This window comes from Monodelphis domestica, chromosome X (genome assembly GCF_027887165.1).
Source record: "Monodelphis domestica isolate mMonDom1 chromosome X, mMonDom1.pri, whole genome shotgun sequence".
In the NCBI taxonomy this organism is placed as follows: Eukaryota; Metazoa; Chordata; class Mammalia; order Didelphimorphia; family Didelphidae; genus Monodelphis; species Monodelphis domestica.
In genome coordinates, this window is record NC_077235.1 from 86,019,140 (window position 1) to 86,045,634 (window position 26,495).

Consider the following 26,495-nt stretch of genomic DNA (forward strand, 5'->3'; position numbering starts at 1 on the left):
CTTCAGGAAAATCACTTAAGCGGCAGAATGGAGGACAGGCTGGAGTGGGCAGCCATTAGAGACAGGCAGATCCATCAGAAGGTATTATAGTACTTGAGGCATGAAGCTGTGAGGGTCTGTATTATCGGGGTGAATGAATGAGTGAACAGAAGAGAGAGAAAACTGGGAAGACAAAATTGGGTGCCTGGAAGGATAAGGGGGAGTTGTGGGAGGCATTCCTACTCTTTTGTGTCATCCCAGGCTCTAGGCTCAGCCCCACTAAGTGGTTTGAATTCTAAAATGATGGGCCTGGGGGAAGGAAAGAGTGTCAGAAATAGTTTCTGGCGCTCGCTCACACTGCCTGTGGCTGACTTCCTTCGGGCCTGACTGGGAGGCCTTCTTTCTTCCTTTGCTGTTCTTGTCTGATTTCCGTTGTTAATTGGGCTTCTGTGGTTCATGAGGGCTACCTGAAACCCGCTGGGCCATGCCAATGACTACCCAAGCACTTGGTTTGTTTGTGTAAAATTCCTGTTGGAAAGGGGGAAGGAGGCTGTGGGAAAGGGGGGCCCTGAGGAATGGATTGAGCAAAGGCAGATTTTTTCCCCAGGGACAATGGCCTCGCTTTGAATGGGAGGTGCTGGAAAAGGAAGAGGCTGAGCGTTTACATGGTACCTGTTGTGTGCCCAACACTATGCTAAGCACTTCGTGAAGAGTCTCTCACACCAACCCTGGGAGGTAGGGGCTCTGTTTTACAGTCGAGAACACTGAGGCAAGCAGGTAAAGTCACAGCTAGGAAGTAGCTGAGGCCAAGCCCATGCTCTAGCCAGTATGGACCGTAGATCCAGATAATCATGTCAACGAAGAAATGATGGATGTGGAGGTGACTCGTAGGGTGTGCTTAGAGTCTGTTGGAGAAACGTATCGAGTGAGTGACCCCAGCATCCTGGGGGCTGCCTAGGCTGCCTAGGTTCTTGGAAAAACACATACTAATGCCATCTATGTTCTGGTGTATTCTTGGTTTTGTTAGCCATTTCCAGTGGCATTTGGCTTTATTTCTTTTTAATAAGCCCTTGCCTTCTGTCTTCGCAGCAATTCTAAGGCAGAAGAGGAGGGATATGGGCTAGCCAGCTGGGGTTAAATGACTTTTCCAGGAAGTGTCTGAGGGCAGATTTGAACCCAGGCCCTCCCGACTCTCTCCCTCTCCACTGAGCTACCTAAGCTGCCCCAGCCCTTAATTGCATTTTATCATACATTGAGCTCAGCAGGTGTGTGAAGCAGAAGCAGCTTCCAGATGACTTATTCTGGCGGGATTTACCCTTCAATCCTTTTGCAGGTGGAAGAAAATAGGGAGTTCTTTCCCCTTGGTCAGTGGAGGACAGGGACCAAAGTAGATGTTTGCTAGATGGGTTTAGGCAATTCGATTTTGCCCCTTCTCCATGACGCCCCCTTCCTCCTCTCCCTCCATTTTGGATTTCACCCTCCCTCAGAGGTGGCCAAAAAGAAGGATTACCAGAAGAAAGAGGAACTCTGGCAGTCAGTGAGCATCTGTTCCAGTGTCTTCCTCCCTCCCTTGGAGAATGGGGTGAGACAGCAAGCCGTGCCTCCTTGATCTTCCCTCCCTTTGATTTAATCAGCGCCGGAGTCCAGTTTTCCTAGATGGCCGTGCTCGGCTCGGTCCAAAGCCATGGGAGCACGTTTTCTGCATGTCCTAGCGAGGAGAGCACTCCCACCAAATCTTTTCTAAGAAGAGTCTCTTGTGGGACTCTGTGCACTCACCAATTTAACAGAGCAGACTTTTTTCCTTTGAGCGATCAGCGTGTTATTGGAGGACGCCGCTGCCGCTGCCGCCACTGCCCAAGTTCATGTGATTGGTAACTGCTGCCAGATGAGTCTGCCACAGCAAAATGGACATTGATGGAGAGAGAAAACCCCAGGTTCAGGAGGTAGAAAAACAACCCTGAACCAAGGCAGGGTTCACTGAGGCCGTTTAGAGACCACAGTGATGTCAGAGTCCGAGAAATAAATGATCTCAACAGTGGCGTAGGCCATCCAGCTCACACAGGCCAAGCCACACGGATTCCTGCAATGAAGCTCGAACCAGCCAAGTAGAACAAATGAGTCACCAGACGGTTACAGATGTGAATCCCACACTTGGAAACCTCCAGGAAGTCACAATTGGGCCAGTTGAGAGGAAGGGATTTCCACGTCACCTTTCTGGGCACACAGGACTGTAAACGTTGGAGGGACTTCGGGAACGAGTCTTTCTAAGACAAGCACCCGTGTGAAGACTGCTTTAACTGCAGGATTCCCCACCGTGCAGAAAGGGCAGGACTGCCAAATACAACAGGGCTACCAGGTTATAGTTCTGTCAGCTCCCCTTCAGTGGCTCCATAAGAGTTCTGTAGTCTTGATGGGGGCCAGACAGGTACCAAGGGTAGGAATACTGTGCTCAGGAGGAAGCACATGTTTCCTTAGCCCATACCCTCATCCTGCTATTGCTAGAACTCTAAGGGTACCACCCCCTCCTTCCACAATGTTCCTGCTTCTCTCTTAACTCTTCCTATGCCACTCTCTCCATCTTCTGGCTCTCCTCGAGACTTGGCCCCCTCCTCATGAGCTGTCCCGGGCCCCCTTTACAACACTGGCTACTACACTCTTAGTCATTCCCACCCCAACTCACTGGTTCTCCTCCCTCTTACCCCTGTTGCTCAGTAGCCTCTCCTCCTCTGAGGTTCCCTTGATCCCTGCCTAGAGCCAGTCAGCATTCTTATAGTTGCTTTCTGCAGGCCTTCCAGGCCATTGGTGAGTTCAGTACCTGGTTCACGAGCTCTCTTGCCCATCCTGCCCTCATACTAGGGGACTTCGCTGTGTGTGTTGGTACTTTCTCAAACACCCTTGCCTCCCAGGTCCTCAACTTGCTTGCTTCCCATGAGCTGCTCCTCCAGCCACCTCAGCCATACACCAAGGCGGTCCCCTCCCCCAGATGTTCCACTTCCATGTTTATGAACTCAGAGATTTGGCCACAGTCCTGTCATTCCACCTTGCCCTCTAGCCTATAACCCTAAAACCCTATTCTTTGTCGTCTTTTCCTTTGACCCCACTCCTGCCCTGGCTGAATTCCCGAGTTCTTTGCCTTCTTATCCCATCTCAAATCTTGTCTTGCCATGCCTCAGCCCTAGAGACCTCCATCATCTGCTATCTTTGCTCCTCTACACGTCACTGAACAAAAACGAGAGAAGTCACACAACCGTGCTTACTGGGTCCAGTGCCGGTTTATTTTACACACCAGCTTATCTGGACCCTGGAGGTTCAAAGGTAGTCTCCCTCACTGACTTGCCAGCCCACTCCACAGCTGCTCTTCAGATCTTTTCACCCTCAGACCTCCCAGAGTTCCCACTCTCCCAGCTGAGAGCCTTGCCTCATATTTTACAGAAAAAATTGAGGCCATTTGCTGTGAGCTTCCTCTCTTTCCCTCTTCCTCATCTCCTGTCACCCAGATGCTTTCTGCCTCCTCTCCTCCTTCCCATCTTGGACTTTACTGCATCATCCCAGGATCTAATATTAAATGATATCCGGCCCTGAAGGGGAGGGCTGGGTGCTCAAAGATACTACTTTCTCCCAAGTAATGGGTATTGAAGGAGACACTATATCAGATTTCTGCTGGTCTAAGTAACCTATGTGTCCAGCAAAGAAGGTGGCTGGGACCTGGTGATTACTGGGTATTGAATAGAGTAGTTATGTCAGTTGCCATAGCTGACCCTGATCTTGCTGGAGTGTAGACCACATAGCCCAGGCCCCACATGAGTGGCGGGAGGTTATTATGGCTGAAAACACTTGGGACCAATATTTTCTTGGTAACTGAGAAGGAGTCAAGTATACTTTGACCATCCTTCCCTGGGGGTCTCTGAATTCCCTTTAGAGTTGCCACAGTTTAGTTGGCAATGAATCAAAGGAGACCCCACTTCTGAGTGCATTGACATCCACCATTATGTTATGGTGTCACACTGACTGGGCCGCCCAAGCCTTTGATTTGATAGTAGCTCAGATGAGAGCTAGGAGTGGGAGATAAGCCCAAAGAAAATCAAGGCCTCATTCTTCCTTGGCCAAGGAGAAATTAGATAATTGCATGGGTCCTCCCCATGCTCCCCAAAAGGCTTACAGGGCACTTCAGGCTTTAGAGGATCCATATGGTTCTTTCTACATTGAGGTGTTGAAAGCCTAGCCCCATGGTGGCAAACCTAAGGCATGTGCCACAAGGGGCACTCAGATCCCTCTCTGTGGGCATGCGTACCATTGCCCCAGCACAGAGTTTGCCAGAATTTGTTCCTAGAAAGCCAGAGGAACATGGGGTTGGATGGCTCCCTTCCCCCTCTTCATGGGCACCTAAGGGCATCACCCACTCCTCTAAAAGGTTCATCATCACTGGTCTAAGCTGTCCCCTAAGGCCGCCTCTTTTGTATGCAGAACCAGAACAGACTGTGGTGTCAGGAGACTTTGAGCAGGCCTTAACGGCCCTGTGGGGCCTGTGTTCATAAGGACCAGATTGAGCAGAGCCTTTGGCAGGCACCCCTGAATCAACCACTTGTCATACTCCTTTCCCGGAACTCTCTTTCAACTTAGTGGTCCCTGGTTACTATTGAAAGACTGACCCAGGGCCACATGTATTACCCTTCATCCTAAATTACCCGTCAAGAGTTAGGTGATGCAGGGTGGACCCTTTCTTTTTGATTAAAAGAATAAGATTCACGAGCTGGTGGGGCCTCCAGTTCAACCCTATCATCCAACAGATGAGGAAACGAAGGCTAGACAGGTTAAGGCCCCATCCAGTGGTACATCTGGCCTTTGAACCAAGGCCTCTGTCTTCTAGACCAGTCCACTTTGCACTGTTCATGATGCCGAGGGAAAGCGTGGTTGGCTTCAGTTTATCTCCTAAAGTTCTGAGTCAGCAGCAGGATGTGGGATCCCAGTGATCTCAGGCTTTGCCTTCCAAAGGGCAGTTTCCAGGAATAAGGAGGTGAGTGCCCATCCCCTTGTGTTCTGCCCAGACCTCATCTGTACTCTTGGGTTCTGTTCTGGGAGCCACAGTCTAGAAAGGCCCTGAAAGCTAGACCAAGGGTTCTCCACCTTGTTGTGTGTCATCATTCACTTCAGCAAGTCTGACGATGCCGGACCTCTGCTCAGAATAAGGCTTTTGAATGCACCAAATATATAGGATTCAACAAGATTGAAATCACTCCAAATATTCTTTAAAACAGATTTGTGGAGCCTCACTTAAGAACCCCTCCGTCTGATGGTCCGTGAGGTTCGTTCCTGCCCTTGGGCCTCAGCCTCTGCCAAGGGAGGCTGTGACACATTTCATGTTGGACTCTTTTTTTCCTCCTCTTTCATCATTATATCATCTGTTGTCCTGCATCAGTTCGCCCATCCATGTTAGATGGCCGAACAGCGGAGCTTCTCAACTCTTACTTCATTGCTGATCTTTTCCTCTTCCTCTGCCTCCCAGCTATTTTTGTGTTTTCTATTCTCGGCCCTAGTGTAAGGTGCTCTTTTCGTACCATAATCATTCCTTTTCTGTTTCCTGTAATGTCTCTTGTGTTATAATGAGCAAGACATAGGCTGTACACCCCGCAAAAGGCCACAGTAGTTTAACAGCGTCAGAGATGTCCCTAATAAGTAATAAAAAAGCAAGAGTCATCCTTGCCAGGGCTCTGCAGTGTACAGAAGTCTCACCCAAAGCTTCTTTTCTTATAGAAGCATCACTCTGAGAACAAACATGTGGACAAAGTAATGGAAACTCAAGCCCAAGTGGACGAATTGAAAGGAATCATGGTCCGGAACATCGGTACGTCTTGTGGGAGCCTTGCATGGGGCCAGGGGGACTTCGCACTAGCTCCAAGGATTCTTCCTCATATGATTGCCCTCAGGCACAGTTGTCCACTTGGGGAGATCATGTATGATCCTACCTCCATGTTTTCTGTCTGTTTTGCATCAACCAGATGTCTCTGTCAGGCTAACTCTCCCAGAAGACCACATTAGTTTAACAGTGTCAAAGATGTTCCCTTGGTAAGCAAGCATAAATCTAGAGTCAGGTAGACATCTCCTTGCAAATGTGGAACTGAAACTATCTCATCCTTAGGAATACAAGTTTTGGGGTGCAGCTGGGTGGCTCAGCAGACAGAGAGTCAGACCCAGGGATGGGAGGTCCTGGGTTCAAATCTGGACCCGGACACTTTCTATCTGGGTGACCCTGGGCAAGGCTCTTACTCCCCATTGCCTAGCCCTTAACCCTCTTGTGCCCCAGAACCAATACATTGTATTGATTCTAAGACAGAAGATAAGGGCTCAAAACAAAACAAAACAAAAAAAAGACAAGTTTCACAGAGAGAAGACTACATGCGAGTGTGTTTCAGTGCTTTAAAAACCCAACAATCTGCAATAATCTCCATCCTTTTGGCCCGACTCTCTCTCAAGTCCCACTCATTCTCCCAACCCGTGTCAGACTAGGTTACGTGCTAAGTGAACTGTTTGAATCCTAACTTTTCCTTGGTGGGACTTCCAGACAGTACTGTTGAGGAGGGGTCTGCGTTTTCGTCCCGAAGCCCTGATGGTCTTGGTTTGTAGACATCTAGGGAGGTATTCGAGAAATTATTGAACATGGTATTTCCGTGGCTCCCTCAAAGAGCAGTTATCTCTGTAGATAAAGAGAGCTGCTGCTTTGGGGTTTCTCATTCCTTCCAGCGATTAACGAGTGCAAATGGCTTTGTGGGGAACCATCAGACATTCAAGAATGCCCTCCATGGAATCAGACCCGTTTAATTAGAACTGAGAACTGAAATGACTGAATTTTAATTGAGCCTTTTTCTTTCTTTTCTGTTTCCGTTTCCCCAATCTCCCTGTTGTCCTGCTACTCCCTTCCTCTTCCCTCCTTTTCCCACTCTCAATCCCCCCAGATCTAGTGGCCCAACGAGGAGAAAGACTGGAGTTACTAATAGATAAAACAGAACATCTCGTAGATTCAGTAAGTATTTTGCAATTAGATTAGATCTGACCACTCACTCATTGGGGGAAATTCCAGAGCATGCTTCCCTAACGGATTAGTCTTTATTAAGTAGTGACTACTGTGTGCCTAGGCAGTGTGCTGGGGAAATAAAAAGATGAAGAAGATGAATCCCTGGTGTGTTAAGGAAAGACATGTATACAGATAAGGGAGAAATTGCTTTCAGCTCCAGGGATCTCAGGGACATGGTGACGGGGAAAATATGGGGGATGGAGAGGAATTCTAACTTGCCCTTGGCTTGCTCCTAAGAATGTGGAAATAGTCTGAGCTAAAGCCAGAAGTGGCTAGAGCAGTGATGGCAAACCTTTTAGAACTTATTTGGGACCCTGTGCCATGTCCTGCCCCCTGACTTCATGTGGTAGAGGGCGACTAGAGTGCATTCAGGAGCCCTGGGCTGATCATGCCCTGCCACTGTGATGGTGGAGGGAGGCTAGAGTGCCCCATCCCCTGCATTCAGGGGCAGGACCGGCCTCCCAGCTGGCCAAGCCAGGGACCTGCATGTGCCCACAGAAAGGTCTCTGAGCACCATCTTTGGCACACATGCCATAGGTTTGCCATCATGGGGCTAGAACAAGTCTTGGGAGGCCTTGAATGTATACCTAAGGACCTCAGTCTTTATTGGTATGCCTCTGTTAGCTTAGGAAGAAGAAAAGCCTTCCTTTTCAGAAAGAAGCTTTCTGGCCCCAAGGGCAGGGATCCCTACTGGGATGGGGCCCTGTAACAGCTAGTGGAAGTGATTTTGTGTGTGTGTGTGTGTGTGTGTGTGTGTGTGTGTGTGTGGGAAGGAAGGGAGATCATTAAAGTCCTCCTCCCATGCCTCTTCATGGTATGGAGGTGACACCAGGTTCTCAAAGGCTGTGCAGGCTCCGGAGGGCCAGGCCTGCCAAGATGGAAAAGCTATGACAACAGACTGGGTGTCTGTTATCTGGGGAAGGTTGGTGACCAGGTAGGTGTTTGGGTTGGGGGTTAGGAGGGATTTTGACCACAAAAACTCAAGTTTAGAGCGGTGTCATCTACAGCAGTGGAATGAGTGTCCACGCTGGTGAGGCCACTGTTCTTTCAAGCCTTCCTGGCCCCCCTCAGATTGTGTCAGCTTGGCTGATAGCCCCTTCCTCGATCATGTCTAAGGCTGGCCTTTCCTGGACCAGCCTTAAAATAAGAAAGATTCAGGACAATGAGAGTCCCTTGGGAAAATCACTGGCCTTCTGCAGGGGCTCCCATTCATTTCCTAAGATTTTTGAGAGCTACGTGTATGCCATTGAGCTTGCTAACTTATGTGTGCCATGGAAGCATAAAAGGTGCCCATCTAAGGGAGAGGTGGGAAGAAGCACCACAGCCACCAACTTGTTCTCTTCCTTTATGTAAAGCTCTAGACTGCCCAGGAGATCCAGCATAGGGCCCCCTTTTCTCTTATCCAGGCCTTTTGGCCATCTCAGGCTAAAGCAGCAGAGTGTGTTCCCCTTAACTCTTTCAACGTGCACACTCATTTGTCCATGGGAGGCTCGAGAGAATAAAAGAAAGACAGTGTCCCTCTAGTTACCATGACTCCACCCCAGGAAGAGTCCATAAAGATCGGCTTTTGAGGGCTCCCGTATTATGGGGGAAGAAACTCGAGACGGACAGACAGACACGTGTCAGACTGGTCTTGGCTCCGTGGGCCATTCCACGTTTGGAAAATGAGAAACCATGATGTATGCCTGCTATTTTCGAGGCATTCCACAATCTGCCACCAACTGGCCTTTTCAGCTTGAGAGAACAAGTAGCTGCTTGTTCCATATGTACCCTGCCCTCCAGACAAGCTAGGAAAACGGTTTAGAGAACCTTGGGACCTTTGGATCTGGCCTTGTTGAGGTTCGGCTCAGTTGCCATTTTTTTCATGAAGCCTTCCCCAGTTTCCGCAGCCACTCAGTGATTTCCAGTAGTGCGTGGCTCTCCTCTGGGGCCCTCTTCGTGTTCTGCTGAATTGTCCACAGCTAGTTTTATGTAAGCAGGACTCTTCCCCTAATGCCCGGCACCAGTCATTACACGTAATAGGTGCTTTAGAAATGCTCGGGAGATTTCAGGAAAAGGCCCCACGCTGCCAAATGCCAGTAAATCTGTGTGGCAGATGTGAAATAGAAGAGGGTGTGGGTGGGTTGGTTACCAGATTTAGGCTAGGATTCGTTTGTTTTTTTATAGAGAAACATTGGAGGTTCGTTCGGCAGAATGGACATGAAATAGTGCTCTCTGATACTGTAGAGATTTTTAATGTCTTGCTCTCGTTTTGAATCAACTTGGCTTTGGATAGGTTACCCTGACTTAGTTTAAGGTAAAGTAGTGGAGTTTCTTTGTGGATAAATGAGAGCAAGAGCTTTGTGGTTTGAACAGAAACCCTGATCAGTGCTTTCCAGATGGGCAGTCAAGGTAAGCCACCACTCAGGTTTGTTATCTTCCAGTCTTCAGATGGATCTGTGCAGCTTCCAGCACACCCATGCCTGCCTGGCCCTTTCAGCTCCTTCCTCAGTGTCACTGCACGTGGAACGTGGACATCCAGCCATTCGCCTTCCCACATGACCAGCCTGGCTGCATTTCCCCATTAACATCCTTTCCTTCTGTTTTCCAACTTCTTATTCCTTTTATGGTGTAGCTTCTTCACCCCCGCCATGTGGTTTTCCTTTACCCTTAATACTCTGTTTTGAGTCTTTAAAAGCAACTGTGTTATATGTTTCATCCCTACAGAAGATTGGTGGTATCTTGGTACTAAAAGAGACCAAGAGACCAAGTGTGGGCTTGCTGATTTTCTGAGGGTGATCCAGCCTTTCGATTGAATTCGGCACCCACCTCAGTGTCCATCTGTACTGTGCATCCCAGTTATCATCTCAGCTGTGTGCTATAGACAGCAGGCATTCTTCATCCACTTGGGTTTTTTCTGTGTGGATGGTTTGTCCAGCCTCCTGTGCATTGTTACATAGTGCTTCCCAGAAGCTCCAATAGCGAATGCCTCGTGTTTTAAGGCTGATCGGCAATTATCCCTGTTGTTTATCTTGAAAGGAATCTTGAATAATAATTTTGATCCAGAGAGAGGAGATGTCTTGTTGGAAGAGATGGTGCTTTGCTCCATCAAATCAAATGGTTTTCATTGTACTCTCACTATTTTCCAGTCAATTGCATGAGAGTAAAAATGTGGTGTGTGTAGGATATCACAGAAGAAAACCTGCCTCTTCCCTTTAGGCTCATTTGAACCCTTGATCGAGACCTGGAAGCAGCCTTACAGGGCATCTAGTCCAACTCCTTTATTTGGCAGATAAGGAAACTGAGGCTCAGAAGTTATGTACCATGTAGGGAGTAGGTAGGTATTAGAGTGGGATTTGAACTCAGGTCTGAGGACTCCAAATAATCTCTGTGGTCTCACACTGTCTCCTATAATATTCTCCCCACTACTCTGAGTGTACACAGACAGTGTCTTCAGTAGTACCATGGAGCCATTTCTGTAACAAATCATTTCCTGTCAAAATCCATTTAAATTTCTGTGGCATTACTTAGTGCTCATCACATCTAGCGCCTGGTGATTCTCGTCTCAAAGAAAGAAAGCATTTACAATATGGAGGCACGAGGCTTCTGGGTACTGTTTCCAAGTCTTCGACCTGTCTGATTCCTTATTCTTGAACTACGTCCTTCACTGTCCTCGCCAGCCTTGCATTTTCACTGAAGGGTCCCAGTACTAAAAGCTCTGGTGACTGACTTAGTTAGGAGGATTTCATCGAGTTCCCTGTAGAATGTCTCTCCCTCTTCATCCGTTACAGTAACTGTTGGTGTCTGAGCTGCAGTTACATACTTATTGTGAGCTGACCGGTATGGGGTGGCCAGGAAAAACATGGTGGGCCTTCGGTCAGCTCCACCAGTTCCTCTCTTTGCCTCTCTGAAGGGGGCCCGAGAGCCCCCTTTCCACTTAGTGGCAACTTCCTGCTCTCTGTTTATAGCCAGAATGTCAAAGTTCATAGGATCCCAGTCATCGGCCTGTCAGTCCCGGGGCAAGGAGTAACCTCGGCCAAGGGAGAATTTCCAGACAGTTGGAAAACTGGGCTTCCTAGTAGCCCCCTTTGTCGTCACCAGTGGCCAGCCTCTTGGTGAGGACCTCCAATTCAGACTCTGCATTTTTCCAAGCATTGCAGCATGAGCATCTTCGTTGTCGAAATAGCATCTGGGGACGAGGGAGCCCCTCTTGGTTCAGCCAGCCTCCTTAGTCTTAGGTGTCACTGAGGAGCCGTCGGGCCTGTGTCCTCCTTGGAGGGTCTTTAAGAGCTCTGACCAGAATGGGGTGTGGCAGGGAATGGGAGCCACACTTTTGTGGCTGGATTTAGTTTCTTTTTTTCCAAACAACTTGCTTGCTCCTGGCCCTGTTTAGGGCAGACGCCATCTTGGTCCTCCTTCCCATTTCTCTCTCACCTTTCTCTCAGATGTTTTAGGGAAACAGTGAAGAAAATGTTCAAGTCTAACTTTCTATGTGTGCTCAGCAGAGCTTTCGGGGAGAAGCAAGCTATATTTGAGGAGTGACTGACTGGGAGAATGGAACATTGCCTGTTACGGATCAAACTCTTCACTCATTTTCTTCTAGTCGGTCACCTTCAAAACTACTAGTAGGAACCTTGCCAGAGCCATGTGTATGAAGAACCTCAAGCTCACCGTCATCATCATCATAGCGGCCATGGTAAGTGGGAGGGACGGATGCCTCCGCTTGTCTTAGAGAAAAGAAACTGCTGAGAAGTGCTTTAGAGTCACTAAGTGGGAGGCTGGATGTTCTGGTGTAAACATGCAAGATAAGGAAGATTATTTCTGGGGCCTCTGTGATCTCACGTGGCTGTACAGGTCCTCCGGATGGATGGTGGACGTCATAGTCCATCCATGGCCACCTGTCTCGTGGAGCCCACATCTCTCCATAAATCCACACAAAATGATGGCAGTTCCTGGACCTCTTGACATTGGAGCTAGACAAATGGAGCCCCCAGGTTGGCCATTGGCTATCCCTTGTTCCCTCCACGTGACTGGCTCCCCTTTGTGCTGAGTCTTTAGAACATCTGTAAACTCTAATTTAGCTGTTACTTATTGGTCCCGAGTCTGAGATAGCAACACCATAACGAAAACTCGGCAAGTTCTACCTGGAATTTTGGGTCTCAGGGGGAAAAGCACTTAAGGAAGAGCTCTCTTTCTTCCGGGTGGTGACGGGATGACTTTCAGTGTATGTCATGGGTCATGGGTCAATCAGGTCAGTCAAAAAGCATCTGTTAAGTACCCTGCTCTGTGCTAGGCACTTGGGAAATAAAGAATGGCAAAAGTTATTCCCTGCAGGGGCAGCTAAGGGGCTCAGTGGATTGAGAACTAAGCCTAGAGACGGAGGGGTCCTGGGTTCTGGTGTGGCCTCTGATGCTTCCTAGCCATGTGACCCTGGGCAAGTCACTTCACTCCCACTGCCTAGCCCTTATTACTCTTCTGCCTCAGCCTTGATTCCAAGACAGAAGGTAAAGGCAGTTTTAAAAAAACAACCTAGAGCAGAAATGCAGACCTTAACAAACAAAAACCATTTGTTTTGATTTCGGTTGCACTACCGATTCCACACAGGGTTGGGAGAACATAAGCCTTAAAGCATTTTAGAAGTAGGAATCTCTCCCATCTCTTACTCCAATAATAGCCTGGCCCGGCCCATCGTAGTCCTTTGACAAGATCTGAGCATTGTGGGGCCTTCTGACCGCGTCAACCTCCTTCTCTAGCTTGGCCTAGCTAGTAAGTATCCTGGCTTTCACTCATCTCTCTAGCCTAGTAAGTCAGCTGTCTTGGCTCTGCCCATGTCTCCGCACTCCGGGTGAGCTAGCTTTCTTCCGTGTCTTGTCCACAGCCTGCGTGTTAGCCCTGGGAAGTTCTAAACTAGCCACGGCTAGAAGGAAACTTACTCTTTGCCCTGGCAGAAATCCCCTGCCTGCCCATGCTGACTTGGGCAGCTGGGACTGTGCAGAGCTATGTTGTCTAATCTCAGCTTGGTCCTCACTGAAGCACGGCAATCCTTCTGCCTCGTCTCCCTACTTCCCATTCTCCAGAGGCGTTTGTCCAAACCCCTTCTCAATCTCCTGTGACTCCCCTTTCTCCCACCCTCTCAGGTGACACCCTTGCCTTATATTTTACTGAAAAAGCCAAGGACATTCACCCAGAGGTCCCTCTTCCATCATTCACCATCTCCTCCTCCACTCCTGCCTCACCCAAACTCCTCTACAGGCACAAGGAAACTCCCGTGTTCTCCAGCAGATCGCACCCCATTCCTCTAATCAGTGCCCCTCTCTCCCTTCAGTCAGTCTCTCCTTGCCTCCTGGCTGCTTCCTCACTGCCTACAGACATGTCCATGTCTCCCCACCCTCGAAAAACACTCACTCCATCTATCCATCCATATGTCCCCTCTCTACTGTGACTTAACTCTTTGAGAAGGCCCGGTCTGTCTCAATGCCTCCACTTCCTCTCTCACTTTCTCCTTAAGGCTCTAGCCAGCTTGTCCTGAAGTGGCTCTCTCCATAGTCTCCTGCTTGCTAATTCAGTGGCCTTTTCTCCATCTTCATTCTTCTGGGCCTGTCCTTTGACACCTCGGTCTTTGACAGTTGGCCACGGTTTCCTCCTCCATACTTTCTTTCCCCACATTTTTGGGACACCAACCACTCTTCTCACCAATCAGAGCACTGTTTCTCAGGCTTCTTTATTGGACGTTCGTCCAGTTTGTATCCCTAATTAGAGGGTTTCACTTGATGATCTCATTGACTTCCAAGGATTTCGTTATCATCTCTTAAGTTGGTGATTCTCAGGCCTCCTTAGCCAGGCCTGATGTCTATGGAATGTGGGAATTTTGTTTGCTGATGATTCGCTACAACCACCTACCTATTAGACATCTCAAACTCGATTGTGCCCAAAATGGAACTTCTCATCTTCTCCCTTAACCCATCCCCCCTTCCCAGTTACCGTGGAGGTCCCCAGCATCAGCATCCTCCCAGTCCCTCGGCCTCACAACATAGGAGGCATCCTCGTCCTTCTCAGCCCCCATGTCCAAGATCTTGTTGAGACCTATTGAATTGCCTTTGCGCCATCTCTTGAAGATGCCACTGCCACCCCCTGCTGCAGGCCCTCATTACCTGGGGCGCCAGGACTGTTGGGATAACTGTCTCTTGCCCTCCTGCTGAGCAAATTGCAGTGGCTTCCTATCATCCCTAGGAGCAAAAACAAAGTCCTCTGGTGTTCCGAGTTTCTGCACTTAAAGAAGCGCCTCTCTCCCCTTTTTCTGGTCTTCAGCGACTCCAGCCTCCCAGCTGGTCTGCAAACAAGACCCTCTCCCTATCGGATCTGAGCATTCTTTGTGGCCATTCCCCCAGGCTAGCATGCCCTCCCTCCTCCACTTTGCCTGCTGCCCTCTCTGGCTTCCTCTTAAGTTCCAGCAAAAATCTCACACTCTATAGAAAGCCTTCTCCAGCCACCTTAACTCTTGTGTCTTCCCTATAGTTAGTTCCCATTTCTCCTGTTTGTACGTATTGCTTTGCTTGCCATGTCCCCCATCAGACTGGGAGCTCCTTGAGGGCAGGGCCTGGCTTTTTGCAGTTCTTTGTATCTCTAGTCCCATGCTTGGCACTGTCTACTGACTGCCCAACTAGCAGAAAGAGTAGGAGACTGTGCTGGAGATTTCAGGTTGTCACTCCTTGAGCCTTGGGCCCATTTCCTTGTCAACTTACCAGGCTTTCTTTCACCGTGACCTTTGTCTTGCCTTTGCTTTCATTCTGTGTATTCCCTGATTCCTTGCCTGCTTGTTGGCACGATGTTCCTTTTTTGGTCCAACCCTTAAAGTATCCCTTGAGGCCTTGGGAAATCGGATGAGGGAGGCCACAACCTAGAAATGGATCCATGTTGGAAGTGTTCATTTATGTGGAGCTCTGGGAGAAAATAGCCCATAAACCAGGCATCAGAGGTCTTCCAGCCATGGCGTCAAGGGCTGAGCATCGAGTTCATCGTACAGTCAATAGGCCAATTGGGCTGGAACCATGCTGTGACAGGCTTGGAGTACTTCAAGGCAATAGGGTATTGCTGAAGGGTGTGGCCAGGTCTAGGCTAGAGTCCAATGAGAAGCTTATTGCGAAGGCCCATGTGAGTGCTGCTGATGGCTTGTATTAGAGAGGTGGCCATGAAAGGGGCCAGATGCCAGAGAGATGGCGAAGGAAAGCTCCCCAAGACTTTGGGTGACTGGCTTTTCCAAACCTTCGACTCTCCTGAGCTGGACTTACCCCTCTTTTGGGGGGGGGGGACTCTTCCCTTCCATCTTTACTGTGTATTGGTTCCAAGGCAGAAGAGCAGTAAGAGCTAGGCAGTGGGGGTGAAGTGACTTGTCCAGGTCACCCAGCTGGGAAGTGTCCGAAGTCAGATTGGAAGCCAGGATTTCCCATCTCTAAGCCTGGCGCTCTATCCACTGAGGCATCTTTCTTAATGATCTACATCATGACACAGTTGGAGTGTGTTTGGCATCTACGATATCAAGCTGGAAAGGTTTGCTCAGTGACCAAAAGATATAGACAGGCTTTCTGTCCCATTTCCAAATGCCTCAAGAGTAGCAGGCCAGATCACCAGGATCCAGAACATTATGATGGGCTGAAATAGAGATTGGAATCCAACTTCAATTTAGCAGGGACAAATGTAAAGCCCCGTGTTCAGGGTGCGAAGAGAGGACAACACAAAGGACTCTGAGCTTTAGTGACCTCAAAGGGTGCTGTCAGTGTTGAGCGATGATCAAAAAAAAAAAGGACGTGACCTTATGCCACTAGAAGAGGCCCAGTGTCAGCCCTGCTGGCCTCTGCCCTGGTCTAGACCACATTTGGGGTGTTCAGTCTTGGCGAGCTCATTAGGAGAGACATGAAAACCTGTGACACTTTCGGAAGAAGGTGAGTAGGCTGGGGGAAAGGGGGGACCCTAAACTGTGTCATGGAACTGCAGTCTATCCTAGAAAAGAGACAGCTTGGGGTTTGGATTGGGGAAAGACTAGGTGATGGTTTGCAAATGTCTGCAGGAACATACACTTCAGAGCCTGAAAAGCCATAGGACAGATGAGCAAACTGAGGACAAGAAAGCTTCAATAACTTGTTTGGGCTCAAGTGGGAGAGTCCACGTGAAGGTTCTTTGGTTTGGCCTCAGGTGGCTGCACTAGGACTAGGAGATAGAAGTCACATGGGGCAGACCTTGTTTTAATAGAGGGGAATTCCTAACAAGTAGAACTGACCAGGAAAGGGCTGGCTGCTGCTGTAGCAAATCCTCTCTCCCTGGAAGTCCTGAAGCAACAGTTGGAGATTCTGTCAAGTAGCATCTGCTTCAGGGAAGGGTTGAGATAACTGATAGGTGGCACCACTTGTTTGTTTGATCACTGCAATCGAGTACCCTCAGTTTGTATAGGAAGAAGCATAACTTGAGAGGCACAGAAGTATCAAAAGAGCTGGCCTTGGGGGTCAAAAGACCAAGGTCTGAGGTCTGGCTGAGTGACTGTTGGCGAGGGGTCACCTCCCTGGGATTAGAAAGGGTTTTTTTAATCCTTCCCTTCTTAGAATCAATACCAAGTATTGGTTCCAAGGCAGAAGAGAGATTTGAGGCAGTGTTGCCCAGGGTCACACAGCTAGGAATATCTTAGGCCAGATGTGAATTCAGGACCTCCCGTCTCTAGGCCTGGCTCTCCATCCACTGAGCCACCTTGCTGCCCCGAGATCAGAATTTCTGACTCACAAAATGGGTATCAAAAGCCACCTCATTGGGCTCACTGTGAGGGGAGAGCAGTTTGCAAACCTTCAGGGACTATAAATATAACTTGTTCTTGACTTTCAAAATGATAGGTCACTAGTGTAACAAGGTGATCACCTTTGTATTTTGTTCTCCCCAGATCTTCATCTATGTTGTTGTCTCCGTTGCCTGTGGTGGGCTTACTTGGCCCAGCTGTGTGGCTAAATAAATGCAGAAAACAATCTTAAGTCAAGAATCAGAGGGAGCAAGGATTTAAGAAGCAACCCAAGTAACTTCCTCCTGACTGCTACTGCCCATCCCTTCCTTCCGCCTTTCCTCCATTGTTCCCAGATTGCACTTTTCTTTGTGTGTCCTGGCGTCCCCCAAATGGAGCCATCCAGTCCCTGCTTCTGCACCACTGCCGCCTTGGTTGGAAAGGAACTTGTCACTTTGAACTCTTTGCTGTCACCCAGATGGAGCCACCCAGCTCACCAGCTGTTGTGGAGAATAAAGAGGGCCTCCGTATCGGTGTGGCCATATACACCGAAGCATTTGCACTTTAATGGAATCCAAATGATGCATCTCAGCCTCATCCCCTCCAATGAGTGTGGATAGGCACCACTCCAAGGGGGGGGTTGGGGGGGGGATTCTAGGATCGGTGCCATCTGTTCATTCACATAGAGCCCACTCAAGACCGTCTGTTGCTGACCCCATGGGAATCAGATCAGTGACTGATGGAAGGCACCTGCTGGAATTCCTTGGGTCCCATTCGTCCCGTGTGGTATTTGGTGGCAGCCGGTTCGGAAAAATGGACCAAACTGTTCCTCTCCTTTTCTGTTGAAACGGTGATGGTTTCATTGATTCCCCAAGTGGGAACACTGTAGCCACTTTCCCGGTTTGTGTTTCAATATGTTTGTCCTCTTGGTGGGGAGGGGCCCTTCCCAAAGTGTTGGTTAAGCATGTTACAAAAAAAGAGACTCTTCACAGAATGACTTGACTTGAACATCTTTTCCTTATGGGGCTTCCTAGTTGTACTGCCTTGAATGACTAAACTGCGTCTCGAGTCAGCAGCAGAGAGGACCTCTCTGCATCCCCTATACTGGGTTTGATCACTGCTGAGCCACAGGCTGTCCATCCTAACAAGGTCAGGTCTGGGCACGGTAGGACAAAAGACTTAGAAAGTCCTTGGCCAGAGCTCAGGTCACCCACAAAGCACATTTGGTTGAGGAAACAGTGTTCGTTCATTAGGACATTGGCAGGAAGGGGGGAATGCTGAAAAAAGTCGCTTGCTTAGAGCAAGATGGAAAGGAAGCAAGTAGTGTGGTGCATCCAAGGAGCAGGAAGCAGTGGAATGTGCCTGTCTCGGAGCCCAGCTCAAGGTCGTGTAGTGTAGGAGACACACCTGGTGTGTCAGTGTCTTCAAGGGAGTCGGAAGTATGTGTGTATTTCTTCTTCAGGAAGTGCCCTTCAGTGAAGTTCTAGGAAGTTCTGAGCCCTTTGGCCACTGAAAAGTACACGTCCACTCCATTCTCTTTAGATTGCAGCTTCTCTTTAATTAGCCCAGCCATGTGCCTTGACTAATGTACGTATCACGTCATGTGGCTCCCGGTGCCTATCCTTCTCAGTGCATTCCATGACTCACACTCTTTTATTGCTCCCTTTCCCTGACCCAAAGTCCACAGCAAAAGTGTTATCGTCTTCCCCAGCGCTATGGATGCCCATCACAGGGCTATTTGGAAATCTTGGGGTGGGGGGGGGGTTCTACTACTGGTCCAGACTGTAATTGTGCATCCTTGGGTAACAACCACCAAAAGAGCTTTACTCAGAAGCAAATGGCTTCAAAGTCCAATTCCCTTTTGTGTCCACACTTGCACCTAACTGTGCATGTTTCAGGAATTGACTTTGCTCTTCTGTGTCTAAAACCACTTTAACAATGACGCCCTTGTCTTAAGTTAGATGCGTTCGTTGATGGCGTTGATCATTGAAAAGCTTCCCCTCTTGAAATAAAACAGCACAGAAACGTGAGTGGCCTCTGTTTTTGAAACCTTTCCTGCATGGCTTCGTTTTGGCTTCACCTCTGCCAGAGTGGGCACTGCTTGGGCACTGAGTAAAATCCATTCTGAAAGTGCGGTCGCCCGAGCAAGCAAAGGGCGGCTGAGCCATTGGGCGCCATGAGCAAAGAGGCTTGCTTCTTCCAGCTAGTGAAGATCTGATGGGACAAGAGTGCCTACACACAAAGGGCAGATTTCACTGGACCCAACATGGAGCCCCTTTTCTCCAGCATTCCCAACAAGTGGCTGTCCAGTTGCCATCTGATGGCGACCTTACCTACAGAGACAAAGCAAGGATAAAAGTGGATCTGGGACCTCACTGATGCTGATGTCCCTCCAACCATGCAAATTACAACCCCTCCATAGCTGCCCACCCAGTAGGACTCCCCACCATGGCCTTCAGGAAGTTGGCACGTTTTTCTTTCAGCTCACCTAAATCCTCCTCTGTAATTTCAACTCAACCCACTGTTCCTAGTTTGGCTGCCTTACCCCTCTTCTACTTGACTAGTCTTCAAACATTTCTAGGATCAGAGAACTCGAACCCCTTCACCATACAGATGAAATTTGGGGCTGAGAAGTCAGGACTTGCATTTGGTTCCTTTGACTCCAGACCTAGAGCTTTCCCAGTGTTAGTATTTTATGCCAATACTCTATGAACTTAGAGTGCTTAGAGGAGGGTTTGCAAAGCATGGCACATGTGTTACCTCATTTGATTCTCACAACAACTCTAAGAGGTGGGTGCTGTTATGATCCCCATTTTACAGAAGAGGAAAGTGAGGCAGGTGGAGGTTTACTGACTTGCCCTAGGATAGGATCTGAGGCCATATTTGAACTCAGGTCTTCCCAACTCTAGGCCTAGGGCTTGGTGCGCTGTGGTACCCACTCCTTCTAGCCTCTTAATGAAGCTATTCCTTAAGCATCCAACCTGGGCCAAAACTTTCCTCTTTCTTGGTTTCAGCTGCCACCTTTACACAGATGGCTTTGATGCCCTCAAGACCTGCACTGGCTCAATTCAGCCAAGCCTTCATGGAGATAAAAGCACACAAATGAAAACTGCCTCCATCTTCTGCTGGGAGGGGGTGGGGGGAATCCAGGCCAACCTCATCACCTTACAGTTGAGGAAACTACGGCCCAAGGTCTCATGGCTCCCAGATGGGATTTGAACCTGGAGCATCTGTTTGCGGATCTGCTGCACAGATGGGGAAGGCCAAAGAAGCCAGTTTGAGTTGCCTCTCTGCCTGCACCAGTGTGCTCTTCCAGTAAAACAACGTTTTCCATGTCCTGAGGGGTTACTCGCACTTTAGGGAGCCCGTTATGGGCCCGGGCCCTGTTGTGTCTCACACAAAGAACCCCAAGATCCCAGTACATTTTCCTGGAGTTCTGTGCTCAAAATGGCAGCCAACCAGTAGCTCTCAGACTACATCCAAGTAGCTCTACAAGCCTGCCTCTGGAGCAGTGGAGCAATTCTGGTCTTTTCCCCACTTGTTCACGCACCCCACCTCCCAAGCTTCTACATACACGGTTGTTATGGGCAGTCCCTGAGCCCAGCCAAATTGTTCTACCTAATTAGACTTCTTCCCACTAGCGCTCAGTCCCAGCCCTTAGAACCGGCTATGTTGTGGCATGTACACACCCCTACCAAAGCCCACCGTCTACCATTATGCCCTTCATCCCCTGACCTGAGGCCCACTAGTTCTCCCCCACCCAGCAGGGTCCATCATGTTCTATTCATCCCAGAGTCGTGGACTCACAGCAGCTGGCTACAAGTGGTAATCTGGCCGGCAAGCGTCAAAGGATATGAGTAAAGAATTCCCAAGAAAAAAGGAAAAGCATGAGCAATCCCAAAAGAACGCCCCAAGTCAGCCAGCAGTGCAAAGCACGTTGAACATGATGGGCAGAGGAACATGCCAGGGGGAGCTGGCAGTTGGGCCAGCTATTGTGAAAAACTTGAAGAAAAGTGGCCAAACTGCTCAGAGCCTTTGACCAGACCAGACGGTAGCACCAATGGGCACGTACCCCCAAAGGTCAATAGGATGGAGGGTGCAAATTGTGAAATGTAGTTCAGAGGCACGAACTGACACTCTGTGTGTCTGTCTGTCCGTCTGTCTCTCTCTCTCTATAAATAGAGACTCTCCATATACCAAAGAGTAGCAGCAGCAGCAAAAAAGTAGAAACCAAATGAACCCCCCTCAGTTGGGGATCTGGGGCATAGAAATGGGATAAAGCACCATCGAGTTACAGGAAAGAATGGGAAGAGGTCAGAGAACCTTGGGCCCACCCGAAGCCCTTGTCAGCCATGACCCCTTCCTACCCGTCTAGTCTTCATACAGCTGGCTTCCACGATCCCCAAACACTGGCCTCACACAAGATATTCCATCTGCCGACTTCCTTTTCACTGGCCCCTCATGTCCACCTCTCAGCTTTCTTCACTTCACTCAGGTCCCACCTAAAATCCTACCTTCAGTGGGAGCCCTTTAAACCCTCTGAGATGACCTCCAGTTCATCCCATACAGATAGACCGTGTCATCTCACATATGTGTGATCCTGGGCAAGTCACTAACCTCAGTTGCCTTGCCCTTACCAGTACCTAGTATTGATTCAAAGGTTTTGAAAAAGCTTACTGTGTATGGATTGGACAGAAACATGGGGACTATTTATGCTGGGCAAAGTAAAACCAGGTAACAAGCCCAGTGATGATGATGTAAACGAAGATCACATTGAGACAGCCTGATTCTGATTAGAATGGGCTTTGGAGAACTAACCCTCATTCTGACTCTCCGTTAGAAGGGTTCTCTTGGGACAGGAGACCATTTTGGGGAAAGCTGGGGCAAAAAAGTCGAGGAAAACCAGACAGCCCAGGCCCAGGTGGATTGACAAGTACATTCTATCTTGGGAGACTAATTAACGAATTGTTTGCAAAACAAGAGGAAGAAAGCATCCTGCCAACCACCTTCCATGCCAAGTGTAGTCCTGGTACTATAGATGACTGATATCTAAGGGATGAAGAAATGTTGACCAAGAGGCTAGGCAAGATTCAAAGGAGCACAGAATCCTGGGCCGGGTCACTACTGGGAAAGCTACAAACATGGCCGACCATATTAGTGACAAAGGCTACACAATGGTTCGTAGGCCTTTTTCAGAAGCTTTTGATAAAATACAATCGAAATGGAAGAGAAAAAATGTGGAAGCCCAGGAATAAAGGGACCCTTCCTCTTCGGGGCGATTCTAAAGCCCAGAATGAAGAAATGCTAAGGACTAGGAGTAAGGCAAGGACACATACTCACACTATGATATGGTTCTAGAAATCATCGCTGTAGCAATGACAAGACAAGGTCAGGAGAACACACAAGTTCTACCCAATTCCAACTTGTGGATGATGTATTGTTTTCCTTGGAGAACTGGAGATTCAGCTAAAAATTAAAACGGCAACTTAGCAAGGCAGCAGAACAGAAAGTGAGGCTACCAAAACTTCTCATTCTTCTGTACGGTACCAACAAAACCCAACAGGAAGAGATTTTTTCCAAAACAAAAGTGGAGAGAACTGCAGACGACCATATAAAAGATACTGCACCTAACCTACCAAGACACACCCGCACACAAACATGGGAATGCAACTACAAAACAATTAGCTTAGTTGCTCATGGTTGGACTGTGCAAATGCACTAAAAATGACAGCATTACTTTAATATGTGCTCTAGCAATCAAACTACCAGAGCTTATCCTCTAGAATTAGACAAGATGGTAACAACTTTCATCTGGAGAAATAGGAGATCAAGAATCTCAGGGGAAATGATGAAAGAAAGTGGGTAGGGGACTTAGCAGTACCAGATCTCAAACTGTACTACTAAGGCTAGTCATCAAAACTTCTTGGGATGGACTAAAAAGTTCTAAAGTTGCTCATTAGAACAGATCAGGCACACTAGGCCCAGAAACCACAGACTAGTGTTTGATTAATTCAAGAACATCGACAACTCAGATCTCAATAGGGTCCTGCCCTCCAACAATAGGGTCTTGCATCTCCAACTGCCTATTGGGTTGGACTTCTTGCATCCTTCTGGAAGACCGTTAGTCCATAAGTTGTTCCCACACATCTTATCTTTGAAATCAAGATTTTTCTCTTTTGCAGGATAATACATGTACAACCCAGATTGAATGGCTTGTCAGCTCTAGGAATGGGGAGGCAAGGGAAGGAGAGATACAATGTAGGAAATAAAGCTTTAGAAAACTTAAGTGGAGATATGTTGTTTCATGTAATTGTTAAAGTAAGATATACAAAAAGCCCAAGTTAGTATTTTTCTTGTATAGAATCCAGTTTCCTTTGAATGTTACTCTTGTACTTTTCATCCACTTTGCCGTTTTTCTCTTTAGTTCCTTTGGGGAGACTTGCCACTGTGGATTCAAGCTCTTCTATTTTGCTGATTACTCCTGTTATGAGGTCCATAAATTCTGCTTTCACAATTCTTGTTTCTCTCAAAGTATTCAGGAACATCTTACTGTGGTTCTCTGCTGTTCCAAGACTCCATAGAGAACGTGCCTTCACCACTCCCTCTTTATTCTACTGCCTTTCTTCCCTTAACTGCTTCCTAGTTATCCCATCTATAGCTTGTTTGTATCATCAATCTGATTGCATGTTGTCTCGCCCATTAGACTGTGAGCTCCCTGAGGACAAGAACTGTCTTTTGCTTCTTTTTGTATCCCCAGTGCCTAGCACATTGCCTGGCCCATTGTAGGCACTTAATAAATGTTGATTGGCTGATTAATGATGCTGCATGTTTAATATGGAAACACTGGCAGTTCCTTAAGTATAGGGATGGTCCATCTTGCATCTACTGTCATGTAATGGCATACAGGCATTGCCTAATACTGAGAGCCCTGGATACAGAACTAAGGACACTGTGACCAGAGTACCCAAAAGAGCTGTGAAATGACTGGGCTCCCCTACAATCATCTAGTAGGCAAGGTTAGCCCACGAGAACAAGAACGTACTCTGTAACCTGCCAGACTCGTTCTCTTGGCACAGTCCCAGGAAGGGGCAGGAAATGGCAATTGGATTTTCAATCTCCATCTGAGGGAGTGTTGCTCAGCCTGAATGGGCAAAGAGGGCACCTCGGCCACAAATGGGGGGAGGGGGGCAGACAGACCAAAATTAGGAGCCACCAATATGGATGAAGCTGTCATGATTGTATCTGTGTAGGCGACAGAAGGCCTATTTCCTAGGTCAGAAATAGAATCTTTGCATGGGGGAAGATGGGGATCGTGGCCCAAAGTCTGAGTGCTACCAATGGGCAAAACCAAAGTCAGCTATCTCAGCAGAGATACAGCAATGCTCCATGTTGTGGAGACACCGTCTCTCCAGGGAACAGGAATGGGAATCTCGGAATACTGGCATCAGAACTATTATGAGATTGGCAAGCGCACACTTAGAAAAGAGGAGCAGATGGCGGCTTAAAAGGGCCAGATTCGGGACCTTCCAGAGCTGAAAGACAAAATCATGTGGCAAATCTGTTTGTGAAGACTAAACAGACACTATAATGCTAATGGGACACCGCTGGCAAGCATGGACTACGTCCAGCAAATGTACAAATCAGAACAAAGCCAAGATCCCCTTTGAATTTGATTCATGTGAGCTCCACAGTCCAGAGATGCAAGGAATTATGGGGGCAATGGCACCGCCTAATGGATTATGTTTCTTCAATCCCTTTGTGCTACCACGATCACCACCCTCTGGGAATTTCAGGCCGTGCTTACGAAATCTGCAGTAGCCCCCAAGCGTGCACCCCGACTTCCCATACTCTATGTGGGGTACCCCCCATGGTCCTGGGATCCTTTGTCTGGGGGATCTCATTGACAACTTGGTCAGCTTCTTTTCTAAGAGAAGGTTCCATTTCCTCCTCTGGTAGCCTGGGCACGTGTTTAGGGTTCTGTGAATCTCCATTTCACCTAGACTGTTGGTTGCTTGGCCAAAGCAGACCCTGACCGGTGCCTTACTTTTGGGTTCTTCATTTGGTGGTACTCTTTTTTTATTCAAAACAAACCCTTCTCCCTTCCATCTAAGAATCCATACTGCGCAGTGGCTCCAAGGCAGAAGAGCGGTGAGGATATAGGCGGTGGGGGTGAAGGGACTCACCCAGGGTCACTCAGCTGGTACGTGTCTGAGGCCAAACTGGAACTCAGGACCCTCCTGCCTCTAGGCCTGGCTCTCCACCCACTGAGCCACCCAGCTGCCCCCTTCTACTTCATTTTTAATGTACTGCATTCTGGTCTGAGAAGGGTGCATTTACTCTCTCTGGGTTTCTTGCATTTGTAAGGTTCTCGTGCCATAGTACATGGTCAGTTTTTGTTGAAGATACATGTACACCTGAGAAAAAGGGGCAGGGTTCTGAGTGCTTTAAAAAGTTCCATGCTTCCTTTGCAACAACCCTGGGAGATAGACAGGTGCTGCTTTCATTATCCCCACTTTGCAGTTGAGGAAACCGAGGCAGACAGGAGAAATGACTCGCACAGGGTCACACAGCCAGTCTGAGGCTGGGTTTGAACTCGGGTCTTGTGACTCCAGGTACCACTTCTCTGGACCAGGCTACTTGCATGTTGGAGATCAGGGTGAACCAATGACAACAACTCTGGTCATCCTAAGAGACCTTCCCAGCAAGGACTGGAGTGCAATGGAAATGCAAAGTGGCTGACATTGCTATCATCCCCTCAAGATGGCGGTGGCTCAGGTTCCGTCTACTTCCGTCACTCCCTGATCACCTGGTTTGGCCAGGGTGTGGCCGCTGGGTGCCCTCCAGCTCCCTGAAGCCCCAGGTGAAGGCTGGGTGACAGATGGATACTGAAAAGGGCAGGAGGGTTAAACCAACAGGCACATGAAGACTTCATGCTACAACAAAGTATAAGGGCTTAAAGGGGGCAGGGCAGCTATAATGGATAGAGCCTCAAGACAGGAGGTCCTGGGTTCCAATCTGGCCTCAGCCACTTCTCAGCTGGGTGACCCTGGGCAAGTCACTGAACCCCCACTGCCCAGCCCTCACCACTCTTAGGCCTTGGAATTGATAACTGAGCCAGAAGGGAAAGGTTCAGGAGAGGGGACATGGCTTCCATCCTCAACATGAGCAGATAAGAACACTTGGTCCCACCAGCCACGGGGGCGGCTGAAGCGGACGCCATGGGGAGATTAGCTGGGTGGGGAAGACGTCAGGGTCACCCCCTGCATTCCAAGTCAAAGCAGTGCCCAGTGGCAGCAATCCTCACATTGTGCCATTGTTCCTCTTGGAGTAACATCACCAGCAGACCACTGGGCCCGGGGAGGCTGTTCCGGCAAGCACGCTCGGCGCCTTGAAGGGCAGTTAAAGGCACAGAGGAATGCCGGGCCTTCAGCCTAGGATCAAACCCAAACTTGCAGACAGCAAAGCCAAAGACCCACATTCCCCACTGGACAAGAACTGCTGAGCAAAGTGGAAGTCGGCTTCCCAGGAAGTGCGCTCCAGTAGAGCCCCACCAGACGCCAGCTTATGTTTTCAACTAGACACCAACACGCAAACATTTCTAGCTGTGGGTCCAAGCAGAGCTCCGATATCGCAGCTGTTCAAAACAAATGAGAAAATAATAGCAGCGACAGCAACCTGGAAAACTTGCAGAGGCAAACTCAAAGGTCTCAG

The 26,495-nt window shown here is 48.7% G+C and overlaps 1 protein-coding gene across 4 annotated transcripts in view; it reads left to right on the plus strand.

Annotated features, from left to right (window-relative positions):
- The window catches only part of VAMP7 (vesicle associated membrane protein 7), a 37,248-nt gene extending 18,434 nt beyond the window's left edge, over window positions 1-18,814 (plus strand). For 2 of the 4 annotated variants that reach the window (XM_056808982.1, XM_056808983.1), the window contains 4 exons: window positions 5,731-5,821; window positions 6,930-6,997; window positions 11,631-11,723; window positions 16,950-18,814. In XM_056808982.1, coding sequence (XP_056664960.1) covers window positions 5,731-5,821; window positions 6,930-6,997; window positions 11,631-11,723; window positions 16,950-17,018 — 321 coding nt within the window. In that variant the 3' untranslated portion in view covers window positions 17,019-18,814. The remainder of the gene's footprint in view (window positions 1-5,730; window positions 5,822-6,929; window positions 6,998-11,630; window positions 11,724-16,949) is intronic. The other 2 variants (XM_056808985.1, XM_056808984.1) reach the window with 1 other exon arrangement.
- The last annotated feature ends 7,681 nt before the right edge of the window (window positions 18,815-26,495 follow it).